The following is a 14,120-nucleotide window of genomic DNA, read 5'->3' as shown; positions in this document are numbered from 1 at the left end:
CAACAAAAAATCCCAAAAACAAAACTGGTCAAGACCTAATAAATTGATTTCACATCCCTTTGGCCATAACCCACAATTTAGACAATTCTCTAGGGCTGGCCCTGTGGCCGAGTGGTTAAGTTCACGAGCTCTGCTTCGGCGGCCCAGGGTTTTGCCAGTTCGGATCCTGGGCATGGACATGGCACCGCTCATCAAGCCATGCTGAGGTGGCGTCCCACATGCCACAACTGGAAGGACTCACAACTAAAAATACAGAACTATGTACCGGGGGGCTTTGGGAGAAAAAAAGGGAAAAATAAAATCTTTAAAAAAAATAAATTAAAAAAAAATTCTCTGTAAACACTTATAAATGAACATATACCTGAAAAATTGTGAGACCCTCCCCCAAAACAAACACCAAAATCAAAGTGGAAAAACTCTTAAGATATTTGTCTGTTAAATTATAATCTTTCAAAAAAATCATATTTCTAAATCATTCCTGAATTTGTTAAATGGTAACTTTTTCCTGCCACACACAAAATAGGGACCTCTGTTTGGTACAGAAATTTGACAGTTTATTTATTGGGATCTTCGGAAGTAACCTACCTTCCCTTAGAACACAAACCACCCTGACTAAACGCTCCAGTAATCTGCCTAAAATATAAACACTCACATGCAAAAGACTGCATTCAGAGAATTTCTTGCTCTAAGAACTTCTACTTCATCCTTGACTTAAAAAAGAAAATTGTCATAAAATGAAATGAAACACCCACACTTAACAGCTCAAAGATTACTAACACATTCCATTTAGGCTGTCTACCATTAGATTATAAAGATTTTTAATAATTCTTAAGCAACCTCTAATTTACTTGAACTACAATACTATTCTCAAACCCATTTCACAGCTGCAATAGTGTTATTTTCTTAAGAAAGGAAAAAGCCTTTATTATATTGTTAAATTCCACAATTTAGGGTCAATAAATATTCTGTCAACAGGTTTGGAACTCAACGATGAAATACAACATTACACAAAATAGAATTTGACCCTATAAACGATGTAATGTTTACAGCACTCACAAAAGTATACAAAGGCCATTAAACTAAAACCATCTAAGTAAATTAGCTTTATGAGAACATCACAAATTTTAAGTTTCAAGTTAGATTTACAATACTGGGCACTTGAGTGTTATATCACTTCTCTTTGTCTTTTCTTTGTTTTGTTTTTTGGTAGATTATAATTTCCAAAGAAAATACAATGTTGGAGTTGTCCATTTACTTTTCTAGGTAACAGAATAAAGTTTTACATTAAAAAATTAATTAATTAAAAGAAAATTCAGGGTCAAGGTATTATGAAAAAATCCAAGTTAGCATAAAAAGATGACCACCACCAAAATTTTACGGTTCATCTATCAAAAAATTATAATAACTATACTATAATTTTTTAATACTAAGTATTTAATCATAACAATTATTATAGGTTTATTTTTAAATGAAAGTCTTGGACAAACTCCCTGATGCAACCAATACAACCTACTTTCTTCTCTAACAAAACACACCATTCTCTTCCTTAACCAAAATGCTCCTTCCCTCCACACTTCTTTGGTTAGTATATACTCTTTTGAACCCAGTGTTAAAAATAGACCTCATTTCAGACTCATTTTCTCCATTTTGACTTTAAAAGTAATAATTCCTTAGAACTGCAGAATGCTTTTGTTTACAAAGAATAAATAAGTTAATTCTAATATTATTGAGTACCTATGAATGTATACACCACTGTACTAAATGCTGGGAGTAGAGGGAGGGAGAGGTAAATACGGAAAACACTGACCTCAAGACAGCTCACAGGAGAAGGAAGATATGTACACAAAGAATACAAAACCATGAATAAGGGATCAAGAGAGAATGCACTAAAAGGGAAGAAATGCTGGGTGTAGGCCGAATATGGAAGTAGCCAACCTCAAGATTCCAAATGGGAATATTTATAGTATGTGCTGCTTTTAACATTCCAGTGGCGGTCTCAATGAAAGTAGAAGGGTTTTAGTTGTCGTTTGCTTGCTGTTGCTTCTGTTACCATGCTCTCAGCTTACTGTTCACACAGTATGAATCAGATTTTGATCTCATTTTCTACAAGGGTTGGAGGGAAACAGAGATTTAGATTTTATACTTAAAGGCGGAGGGGGTGGTGGTGGTGGGAGAGATTCACTAGTAATGAGTCTCACTTAATAGAAAAAAGTTAACTTCCAGGTTCCACAAGGAGAAAAGCTGGTTTAGAAGTTGTGTGCTTATTTTCTAATAAATAAGCATCCCTTAAAAACCAAGAATTTGCCTCCTTTTCACTTCAATTAAGAATATGTATTTCAAAGACAATTTTATTTCACAACACTGCAGAAAGACTACTGGGGAAAATTGTTTTTAAATGATACACTCAGATCTCAAACAATGAATGGTACTGTTTCACTAATTTTTTTCTAACTGCCTTTCTCAGTGCCTCAATGTAGAGTGTTAAAACACAATGGTAAGAATGGGAATTTTTTAAAGTAATATACTTAGAACTCATATTTTCTTTCCCCAAATTTCTTCATGGAGCTACACCTTGCCTACTCTGTCCTAAATAAACAAAAATATGCACGAAGAGAAAGAGCACAATGGAACTTCCAGGAAGGGCAGAAAGCTTTCACTGATATACCTTAAGTGCCAAAAACAGTGCCTGGCCCATACAAGGCACCCAGAAAATAATTTGCTCTAACACCCCTGCCTCTACTACTTTGCATCAAACCATGTACTAACCTATGAACCTCAGTGTCTTTGCTTTTAAAATGGAAATAATTCAAAGGAGTCCTAGTTACCCCATGATCGATTCTATGTCCCCAAAGTGAAGAGGGAAAAGATGTCATAATATGAAAATGTTCTTTAATGAGCTATTTTTTAATCTCTGTCCATGAAGTCTGTTTATAGTAAACCTTAAACAAAACAATGCAAATGAAATGGAAACTCAAAAGTAAAATCACAAATTTTGCAAAGAAGAATTTCACAAGGTTGATCAAAGTGATAATGGACTATTGTTCATTTTTTTAGGTTTGAGAATGGTATTGGTACTGATTTTTTGTTTAATTCCTTTTCCCTTAGAGATACATACCGGAAAGACTTACGAATGAAGTAATATGCTTCAAATATAATGAGGGTGATGGTAGTAGACGGAACATGATTAGCCATGAGTTGATAACTGCTGAAGACGGGTGATGGGTACATTGAGTTCATTATATTGTTTTACTTTGTATATGTTTGATATTTTCCATAATAAAAAAATATTTAGGGGCTGGCCCAGTGGCTCAGCGGTTAAGTGCGCACATTCCACTTTGGTGGCCCGGGGTTTGCTGGTTCGGATCCCGGCTGCGCACTTACACGCTGCTTGTCAAGCCATGCTGTGGTAGGCATCCCACATATAAAATAGAGGAAGATGGGCATGGATGTTAGATCAGGGCCAGTCTTCCTCAGCAAAAAGAGGAGGACTGGTGATAGATGTTAGCTCAGGGCTAATCTTCCTCCAAAAAAAAAAATTTAAAGAAAACCAAATAAAAAATACTAGAAAACTGTTCAAATCACATATATTGACAAACGAAATTTAGGCAGAAACTGTGAGTTAACTAGCAAGAAGAAAACTGAAAAGCCGTTTTTGTTTGTTTTTTCTTCTTCTCCCCAAAGGACCCCCAGTACATGGCTGTATATTCTAGTTGTAGGTCTGTTATGTGGGACGTCGCCTCAGCATGGCTTGATGAGCAGTGCTAGGTCCATGACCAGGATCCGAACCTGCGAACCCTAGGCCACCAAAGCTGAGTGTGTGAACTTAACCTCTCAGCCATGGGGCCAGCCCCCTGACAAGGTGTTTTAAAAGAATGATTAAGAGAGGTCCCTGGAAAATGGGAAAGGCCTCAAATATTTTTCTTAAAAAATGTTTGACATTGCTATGAAAATTTAAATGTGTACACGTGTGGGGACAAGAGGTATATGGGAACTCTCTGTACTTTCTGCTCAATTTTACTCTGAACCTAAAACTGCTCTAAAAAAATTAAGTTTGTTAATTAAAAAAAAAAATCAAATGTGAAGGATAGCTTATTATGCTATTATACAACTTTGTCAGAAAAGTTCATGTCCCCCAAATCACTTAGTTCATTTATTTTGTTTTTTCTATGGAAAATCAACTTTCTCACCACAAAGAAATTATGATTCCATTTTGATTGTGGTCACTTAATAACAAAGACAAACCTTTTCTACTACTTTCTCTAAATGGTTCACACTGATGAACGGAGTAATTTTGTCAACATTTCGAGATTCTTTTACAAATGAAAAGCACTTGTATCTATTGTGAACTTCACAATTTCAATACTCAAACATTAGGTATTCTGTTAAGTATATCATGTTAATAGACAACTGAGATTCAGTGGTCAGCATTTTCTACTTTCTTCCTCAACACAGAGATGCTACGAATTTGGGTACTCCTGTAGCCACATTACTACTTTCCACGAGAGGTCAGTGTATTCAACTCATATCTTGACCAAACTTACATTTCCAGGGGTTATATAATCTAATTAAATACATTATGTGGTTTCAACTGGGATAATCCAATTCCTATCCAGGAAGGACACATAATGTTCTTAATAATAATTAAACAAGGGAGCTACAGTTCAATTAGCAAATGAAATGATGCCTCAGTATAATACACAGTCATTTCATTACAAAACAGCACAGAATAGAACACTTCATTGTAACAAACAAGGCATCTAAATTTGCTTCATAATACACCAAGCCCACATACTTCACTAAAATCAAAATTCTGTTAAAAAAAAAAGAAACACTAAAGAAATGATCAGGGATAGGGTAAGCTTGTAGGAAACTGTAACCTATACACTTGTTCTCCCTCCTTTTCCCCCTCCTCCAGAGCTAGGAATTTAACGGAACACAGAGCTAGAAAGGCTCGTAGGGACTAGACCAGTGCTTTTTCAAACCATATGTTTTGGTGCCCTGAGCAGGTTTCAAGGGGTTCTATTATCAATGAATTGTTAAGGAAAAAAAATTAGCGTGGTTTTAGCTGGTCTGAGGAGTCCAATTTTGTGTTTAAGATTTTGCTTTTATAAAATAGTCCGCTGCTAAATTTTAAGTTTGAAAAACCATTAACAGTCTACATTCCCGCTTTCCAAAAGTGGACTCTAGGGCTAAGAGAAGTTAAGCAAGACCAAGATGATAACGCTGGTGGCAAAGCCAGGTACAGATAAACCCAGGTCTTCGGATTACACCTCACTGCCTCTTATGAAAGTTCCAGAACGGCAAGGGAGAAAAAGCCAGTTTCAAGATTATCTTTCTTCAACTCCTTTCCTTCTCTACATAGGCCATCCGGTTATGGACCAATACCTTCCATTTAGTGGCCATGAGCTGTCTTTACTGCTGCTTTCCAAAGACCACCAGTCTGTGCCTCTCTAGTTCGTTTCCTTGCTTCTTAAAAACTGGCCCTGGGATGTATTACATCACACAATCTCTCTGCAACAGGCAGTTCTAATAGTTTAAACTGTCTGTACAAGAGAGCTGGTATTATAACCACAGGGCCAATTTTTAAAATACACAAAAATAACCTTTCTTCACAGACATGCTAAACAGACCCACAAGTCTTGAAGTGGATTGAAACAGAATTACAATAACTACTAAAATTAGGTTCAAGTCAAAAAAGGGGAGCCTGAGTACCTCCCAAACCAGAACTCTACCCTACACAGACCTGGGACACCCACATTAGGGGTGTACACTTCTGGTCGGGGATCCGTCCCAGTGCCTCTGAACAACGTTTACACTCTGGTCTTCAGGAATGTACTAGATCTACGCAACTATTTCCAGTACTTTACAAACTGCTCAAACAGTCCTTGTAGAAAGACACACACTGGCTTATTCGAGGCTCTACAAGATAAAAAATAAAGTCATAAAATACCAGAGCAGGAATGTTTCTCAGGAATTACTTAGTCCAAGCCCGCTGTTTCCCTCACAAGAATACTGAAATACATGGACTACTGAAATACATGATTAAAGCAACTTTCCCACAGTCACAGAGATAATGGTAGAAATTAGATTTTAATTTCATTACCACTTTCCATTCTTCTACAAAGTACCAAATATGATCACTACTGAGGTAAATGAAAGCTACCGTCACATGTTTTGGCATAATTTAGACATAAACTTGTGCAACACACACATGGCTTAAAAAACAAGCACAACTATAAACAGGTCACCTTAACATGACTTAGGAGAAAAAAATACACCCAAGATCACAACATGTCCCACCAAGTTCAAAATGTCTCACAGCGCAATCTCAAGAATCAGTTTGCAGCATTCAACCGCCGTTCCAAAATAAAATTCTACCTCATAGCATTTCTTGCTGGTTATTTAGATATCAACGGGTTGCAGTTCCTAGGTTAAGCCATATAGCTGCAATCTTGCCCTAAACACCAAGGACTGTCTCCCCTGTATTTTTAGCCCTTTCTAGGTAAAAACTACTTATACCTAATAAGCCAAAAATAATAGAACTCTAGGTGCTACTTTGCCAAACTTAGTAACAATGTCAGAAAACAATACTTAACTATGCCTGTGCAGACTCTAGATTCACAAATCTGATCCAGCTCTGCAGTCATACATTGGTATATTCATATACTGTGCACCTAAGAGCTGTTTCTGTTCCCCCTACATGGTTCTTCTCTAGCAAATCTAATCCAAGTGACAAAAATGGGGAATTATTGAAACTGACAAAGTAACTTTATTTTTCCTGGCCTGAATAACACAAACAGCTAGGAGGCTCACTTGAAAAACCATCTGAAGTTTAATCATTTATAAAACATTCTTCTCACTAAAAGTGCTTCTTCTCCCTGTTGCATTTCTTTTTTCCCCAAGTCTCCTATGGATTTCAACACCACAAACTTCTTTACCCTCAATCAAGAGGAGAGCTGTTAACCTTGACATTTTATGGTCACTCTTTGAAAAGAGCAAAGTAAGTGTTTTAGTTTTGCTTATTAATTGAAAAGCAATTATTATTCCCACCACCACCACAAGTGGAGATGAGAAATTTGTCAGAGGATCCCTAATAAATGGCAGATAAGAATCATCCTGTGAGGAAACACAGAGAAGACTATTGCATTATAAAACCCTGAGTCATCAGCCAGTTCACTCAGCAGATTTCGGTAAACACTGGCTAAGTGACTTATGTCTTGTGTGTTCAATCCTCCGTACCCACATGCATGAACATACTATGTTACCAGATTTCATGTACAGTTAACCACACAAGACAGAGCAAAACCTTTTTTTAAAAAAATTCTTCTAACACTTGAAGATGCCCATCTAGCAAATAAAGTCTCTAAGATGCCCCCCTCAGCTATATTTTTACTCACTTTTCCCCCCTAATTTCAGCGGCACTACACTTTGCAGCTAGTTTATACAAAAAAGCCAAACAAAAAAAAAGTAATAAAAGAAGAATGAACTCCTGAAACTGAGTTATGTAATCTATATTTATCCTAGTGACTCAAAAATTAACAGGAGCCCGATACAAATAATGCCCAGGACAACCCGACAGCTCTCCTATATTCCTTGATATCATACATTTCCAAAGGAATTGCCACAGCAGGAGCAACATACACTTTGCCGAGGTTCTAAGACTCAACATTCTCAACATTAACGTCTAGTATACAGCCCAACAATGCGCTGAAGGCTGAGCTTAAATCAATCTTTTCAATCAAATTCACAAAGACTGAGCAGGCCCCCAAAAAGCAGAACCTAGAAGTTCCCTACGGCCTCTTTCCCATTCAGAAAGTTACGAGACGTGAATTCAGGGATAGGAAGAGGCGGGGACCGTAGGGGAAGAAAGAACCGGAGGAAGCACCAGAAGTCGAGAGCTGCTCCCTCAAAAACGAACCCTCTCTGCCTCCCCTCCCCCACAGGCAAAGGTCCAAGGAGGACCCTTGGAGGACCGCTCATCTCTTTCCCTGGGGGCCTCGCAGGTCGGAAAACCACCTGACTCCTTGGGGAGAAGCAGTAGGGAGGATATTGAGGGCTGGTGAGGTCCCGTAGAGAGTGGCAGGGAGGTCTGAGTGCTTCCCAGGCTCCTGTCGTGACCCTGAGACTACTGCACGGGGACCACTGGCTCGAGCCGGGGCAGAGTTGAGGGTCCAGCGGTCCGGTGGGACGAGGAGCCGACCCCACCCCCGACGTCCTCCTCTGAGCCTCTGCTCCTGGCCCATCCTGCGGGCCCGGACACACTTACGTGGAGAGTTTCCTGGTCCAGAAGAGGCCCCCGGGCCACAGCTCTTGGAGCTGCACGGCCCGGCCCAGGTTGCTTTTGATCTGGGCCAGCTGCAAGTCGGACTCGGCGTCCAGCCGCTCGGCGTAGGGCAGCAGCTTGTTGTAGACGATCTCCTTCTGCGGGACGAAGCCCCGCGGGTCCGCGGGACACCCGCCCGGCTCCGGGGGATCCCCGCCGCCCACCCGCTCGGCCGGCTCCATGAGCCCAGGGACACCCCTCCACCCTCCCACCCTAGCCCTCCCCGGCCCCCACCCCTCTCCGGGCTCCGCCTCCTCCGCGTCGTCGTCGCCCCGCGGCCGCCGGCGGCCTGTCGTCCTCGGCCCGACCGCTGGGCCCCCTCCCCTGGCCGGCGCGCTGCTGGCGCCCGCGCGGTCTGTGGTTCGTTGGCGGCGGCAGCGGCCGCTCCGCCCGCCCCGCACCGGCTCGGGTGGTGACGCTGCAGCCGCCGGGCCCAGCGGTTCCGGACGGGCCTCAAGTCACTTCCGGGGCGGGGCGACGGCGTCGGAGGAGGTGGCACCGGAGGCGGCGGCGGCGGGAGCCCCGGGGGCCCCCTTCCTCGCGGTGGGCCAGGCTCGGACCCCCGACCCGGGGCCTCAGCCGCCGAGCGCGAGGCTCCCCACCGGAAGCCCGAGGCCGAATTCCACGCTATTGTCCTTCTTTGCCTGGGGTCGCGTGCTCCCTGCGGCTGCCCTCGAGAGCCCGCAGTCTCCGTGGCCTTGGGCAAGGCAGTCGGCCTAGTCCGCCAGGCCGAGTTTGTGGAAAAACCTAGGTATTTTGTGTCCGTCCCGCTTGTTACTTAGAGATTTTTTTTACTCTGTCCCCAGTAAGCCGTCATCTTTCTGGTATTGTCCTGTCCACCCTCATTCCAAAGAGGGGAATTGTTACTCATTCAACAAGTGTTTATTGAACTACTATTTTATGTGTCAGGTGCTGCTTTTAGGCCCTTGAGATGGAAAGTAAGAACACCTAGTTTCTGCCCTTCAGGGACTTACAGGCAAGCCGAGCTATAGACTAGAGAATAGGCAATTACAAGACAATACTCTTAATTGCTAGATAAATACAGGCTGCCTTGGGAACACCTAAAGTATTAAAAACTGGAGGGGTGTCAGGTAGTTTCCTAGAAGTGATACATAAAGTTGAGCTTAAGGTTGAGTGCAGATTTGATTAGAAAAAGAAGGGAGGAGAACGTATATTTTAGCTGAGGGAACAGCTCAGAGGCTGCAAGCAAGCACTCTAAGCAATTCGGAGAAGTTCAGGATGGCTGAAGATTGCTTGCAAGAGAGGGCAGTGGAAAATCAAGACTAAGAAGGAAATGCTAGGGAGTTATTAGACCTTTATCCTAAAGGCAACAAGAAACTGAAAGATTTTGAGCATAGGAGTGATATGATGCAATTTACATTTTTGAAAAATCACACTGGCTTTGTATGGAGAATGGGTTAGAACAGACAAGATTGGAAACCGGGGGACCCCTTAATAAGAAATATGACATAATGATGACCTGGATGTCAGTTGAAATGATTTGAGAGCTGTTTCAGCAAGTATATTGGCCTGGGCTTAGTGGTTGATTACATATGAAGTGAAAGAGAGGGAAGAGACAGGATGATGTCAGATTTCTGGCTTGGGAAGCTGGGTAGATAGTGAAACCCTTCACTGAGAGAACACAGCAGAAACAGCTTTGGAGGTGTCTGAGAGATGGGTAAGTATTTTAATGTGCAGATCAGGAGGCTGAGCTAAACTCGGATATGGGTTAGCATATTGGTGGATTGGAGGGAATGAGATATATAGAGTATTGCTAAAAGATAAAGTGAGGCATATTGAAAATTTTGAGAGTGTATTTGAGCGAAAATCCATTGGAATTGGGCAGCGCCAAACCAGGTGTGGTTAGTACTGCCAAGAGGAGCCAGGGGTAAGGCGTATACTAGAGAAGATATGGCAGCAAAGATAAGAAATTACAGTCATGTGTTGCTTAATGATGGGGATATGTTCTGAGAAAGGCATCGTTAGATGATTTCATCATTGTGGGAACATCATTGAATGTACATACACAAACCTAGTAGTATAGTCTACTACACACCTAGGCTCTATGGTACTAATTGTGGAAGATGACACCCGTGGAGCCATGTTAAAATAGAGCCAGAGCAGCCATTTCAGAGGAATTGCCTTGCACATCTTGTTTTCTTTATCTTGCAAACTGGACCAAACTGCCAACAATCCAAGATGTGAGTAAAGATAAGAATATCCTGTTTGTAAGGACTGATAAAACTGAACTTTGCTGATGACTGAATGGCTAACCAATCAATGAAGTACATACAAGTTTTAGCCTTTTGCCTGATGGCTGAATCTTAAGCCAATCAATGATGTACAAACCTAGCCTTACCTCATCCAGCACCAATGAATTCTTATTTAATACTGCTCGCTTCATCCTCCCTTTTTCCCATAAATACCCTAAGCCCAGCCCCTCTCCTGTAATCAGAACACGTTTTGGGTTTCTTCCTGAATCTATGTCTCCCAAGTTGCAATTCTAATTGCTCAAATAAATGCTGTTTAAAATGTAGTGATCTTCCCTCTGTCAACATAATCTTATGGGACCAGTGTTATATATGTGGTCCCTGCTTGAGTCTAAGTTCATTTCACTGCACATGATTGTATTTCGTTGGCTATAGTTTAAAGCCTAGTTAGTTTTTGTGATTGGTCATTCCTAGTGTTTAGATTTGGTAATCTTGAGCCATTTAAAGGTTTAGATTTTGGTTTGTTTACATTGGTTTGTTACTAAGGCATTAGAACCATCTCAGCCTAATGGCCTCCTTGTTTAATTAACTTCACAGTATGAAAAGAATAGGGCCCTTGACCACACTCTGAGAAACCCTATATTTAAGGATGGACAGAGAAAGAGGAGAGAGACCACAAAGAATACTCGAAAGAAGAGAGGTAGGAGGAGTTCTAGGCAAATGGGCATTCCTGAAAACAGTGTTTGAGATGGAGGAAGTGATCAACTACCAAAGGTGGTGAAACCCTAGAAGGGTTTATTGGAGTTATTGATAAAGAAGATAAGAACCGTTTCAGTGGAGTGTAGTAATGGAAACCAGATTACAATGACAAAGGACAAATGGGGAGTAAATAAATAGAGGCAGCTAATATGGACAACCTTTTTCAAAAGTCTGAGTGGGAAGAACAAGAGAGAGATAAGGAGGTAGCTAGAATAAAAAGAGGAATCTTTGAAGGTGGGATATATTTAAATATGTTTAAATATTGATGAGAAGGAGCCAATGAAGAGAGAAGTTGAAGATGCTGTGGGTGAGGATGACAGTGAGTGGGAGAGAATGTGGAGTCATTGGCCCTTGGCAGTAAACCAGACTGTGCTTCCACTGTCAGAGGAGGAAAGCAGGGGAAGATAGGTGCAAATGAAGAAAGCTTTGCAGATTTAGTGGCTGGAAGTTGGAGAACTTCTTTCTGGTGGTTTCTTTTTTACTCTGTGAAGCAAGAGAATGAGAATGATGGAAGGAAGAGGTGGGTAGGAGATTTAAGGAGATTGGAGAAGTTTTAGAGTAAGCTCAAAATTCAGAAAACTGTTGAGAGAAACAGGAGAAATTGCTTGGCAGTTAAGGTTGGAAGCATGAATTTACTATCATCTGTCTGCACGATTTAGTGATTTCTTCAATAATTAGCAGCTGAGGATTGTATGAGACGCAGGCTGGTATGATAGAATGACAAAGGAGCAAGAGAATGTTACGTATGTTGATTGTGGTGATAGTGGTGGTCTATGTTGATTGTGGTGATAGTGGTGGTCTTGGCTACCATTTGGTGAGCACTTCTCTCTGCCAGTGCTTTACCTACATTATCTCATTGAATTCTCTCAATAGAGATTATTGTGTTGAAAATATTTGACAGAGAGTGGTTAACAACTAAGTTGGTTGAAGTCTAAGTGAAGAGAGAAGAGGGCTGATAGGCAGAGTAGAAGGGTCAAGGGACTGAGATCCTGGTAAGGTACGAGGACAGTATGAAAGGATTAGCCTGAGCAAGGCACCTGGAAGAACAGGAGTGTTTGGATAAGATTTCAAAGAAGCAGTTCCAGGTGATGTCAGGTTCCCTGGGAGTTTATGTCTGAAGTGGAAAAGTCGAAAGAATTATTGAACCAGAAGAGATGAAGTCTGTTTCTGTTATTCATGTGAAATTTAATAGAAAACACTATTGAAACCCCTTCGGGTGAGACAGTTGGGAGACCTTAAGTGTCTCTGAGGGACATAGTCTACTCATCATTGAAGACAGTAACCCAAAGACTGGGGTCAGTTTTCTCCTCAGACCAACTGGCAAGCATTTTTTATCTCTTAGAGCTCCGGACACTCTGCCCAACGATAACAGCCTGCTTTCCTCAGTGCTGTCCTGAGGGAGACACTGGCTTATCAGACTCCTCTAGAAAGCAGACTGTAATTGCCCTTCTTGGAAGAAAGTGCAGTAGCTCTTGGAAAAATATTCTGAAGAAAGAGGTTTCTCCTCAAACTGGAGGAATTGGCAGGGATAATTATCGATCAAATATTTATGTCTTTGATATACTTATTGGTTCACTACTGGATAATCCACTTATTATTAACAGTGAACAAAAGTGGCAGTTAGTTTCACGCCTTCCCCTGCCTTAGTTTGTTTCTGTATATGATATGTTTGGGGCTGGAGCTATATTGTAACTGGAAGAATCTCTGTTGCCAGAGCGTAATCTTTAAAAGTTTTTAAATTATATTAGAATGACTCATTCTAATATAATCAAATATCCAGACACCCTCTGTTACAGTTATTAAACCCACAAGAATATTGGATCTGAGAAATGAGGATTTTTTTCTAGTTCTTATATGATTTTTTTTTTCCTCCCCAAAGCCCCAGTACGTAGTTGTGTATCCTAGTTATAAGTCATTCTAGTCCTTCTATGTGGGATGCCACTGCAGCATGGCTTGATGAGCAGTGCCATGTCCATGCCCAGGATCCAAACTGGTGAAACCCTGGGCTGCTGAAGGAGAGTGTGTGAACTTAACCACTGGGCCATGAGGCCAACCCTGTTTTGGGGGGGTTTGGGGGAGAGTAGTCTTGAGCTAACATCTGCTGCCAATCCTCCTCTTTTTGCTGAGGAAGAGTGGCCTTGAGCTAACATCTGTACCCATCTTCCTCTACTTTATATGTGGAATGCCTGCCACAGCATGGCTTGATAAGTGGTGCATAGGTCTGTGCCTGGGATCCAAACTGGTGAATGCCAGGCCACCAAAGTGGAGCACACAAATTTAATTGCTATGCCACCAGGCCAGACCCCCATATGATTAGTTAGTTTTGAATTTTTTCATCCAGAAACACTTCTCTTCTCATCCAGCCATAAGATCCATTCTCTTCATTTGAACTAGAGCATATTTGGACAGCGGAGCACGCGAACTTAACCACTCGGCCACGGGGCCAACCCCTGGACTTCACTTTTTTTTTTTAAAAGATTTTATTTTATTTTTTATTTCTTCCTTTTTCTCCCCAAAGCCCCCCGGTACATAGTTGTATATTCTTTGTTGTGGGTCCTTCTAGTTGTGGCATGTGGGACGCTGCCTCAGCGTGGTTTGATGAGCAGTGTCATGTCCGTGCCCAGGATTCGAACCAACGAAACACTGGGCCGCCTGCAGCGGAGCGCGCGAACTTAACCCCTCGGCCACGGGGCCAGCCCCTGGACTTCACTTTTTAATAAGAAGGAAATCACAGCTAAAGGAATGAATTTTGCTTTGATTATTTTACCATTTTTCTCTCTGGGCTTCTTTCTGTTTATCTTGCAGGAGATTTGTGGGTTTTTTTTTTT

The 14,120-nt window shown here is 41.5% G+C and overlaps 1 protein-coding gene and 1 long non-coding RNA gene across 2 annotated transcripts in view; one reads left to right on the top strand and one right to left on the bottom strand.

The window, feature by feature from the left end:
* PSME4 (proteasome activator subunit 4) overlaps nucleotides 1-8,641 on the bottom strand; it is an 84,821-nt gene extending 76,180 nt beyond the window's left edge. The window contains exon 1 of the mRNA XM_046660412.1: nucleotides 8,267-8,641. Within this exon, the coding sequence (XP_046516368.1) occupies nucleotides 8,267-8,505 (239 nt within the window). The 5' untranslated portion in view covers nucleotides 8,506-8,641. The remainder of the gene's footprint in view (nucleotides 1-8,266) is intronic.
* A 192-nt stretch (nucleotides 8,642-8,833) lies between these two features.
* Nucleotides 8,834-14,120, top strand: part of LOC124239050 (uncharacterized) — an 18,516-nt gene continuing 13,229 nt past the window's right edge. The window contains exon 1 of the long non-coding RNA XR_006888504.1: nucleotides 8,834-9,074. This is a non-coding gene — a long non-coding RNA (uncharacterized LOC124239050). The remainder of the gene's footprint in view (nucleotides 9,075-14,120) is intronic.

Source organism: Equus quagga, chromosome 5 (assembly GCF_021613505.1).
Source record: "Equus quagga isolate Etosha38 chromosome 5, UCLA_HA_Equagga_1.0, whole genome shotgun sequence".
NCBI classification, from domain to species: domain Eukaryota; kingdom Metazoa; phylum Chordata; class Mammalia; order Perissodactyla; family Equidae; genus Equus; species Equus quagga.
Note: the sequence above shows the minus strand (reverse complement) of the source record. Positions and strands in the feature narration are given on the sequence as shown.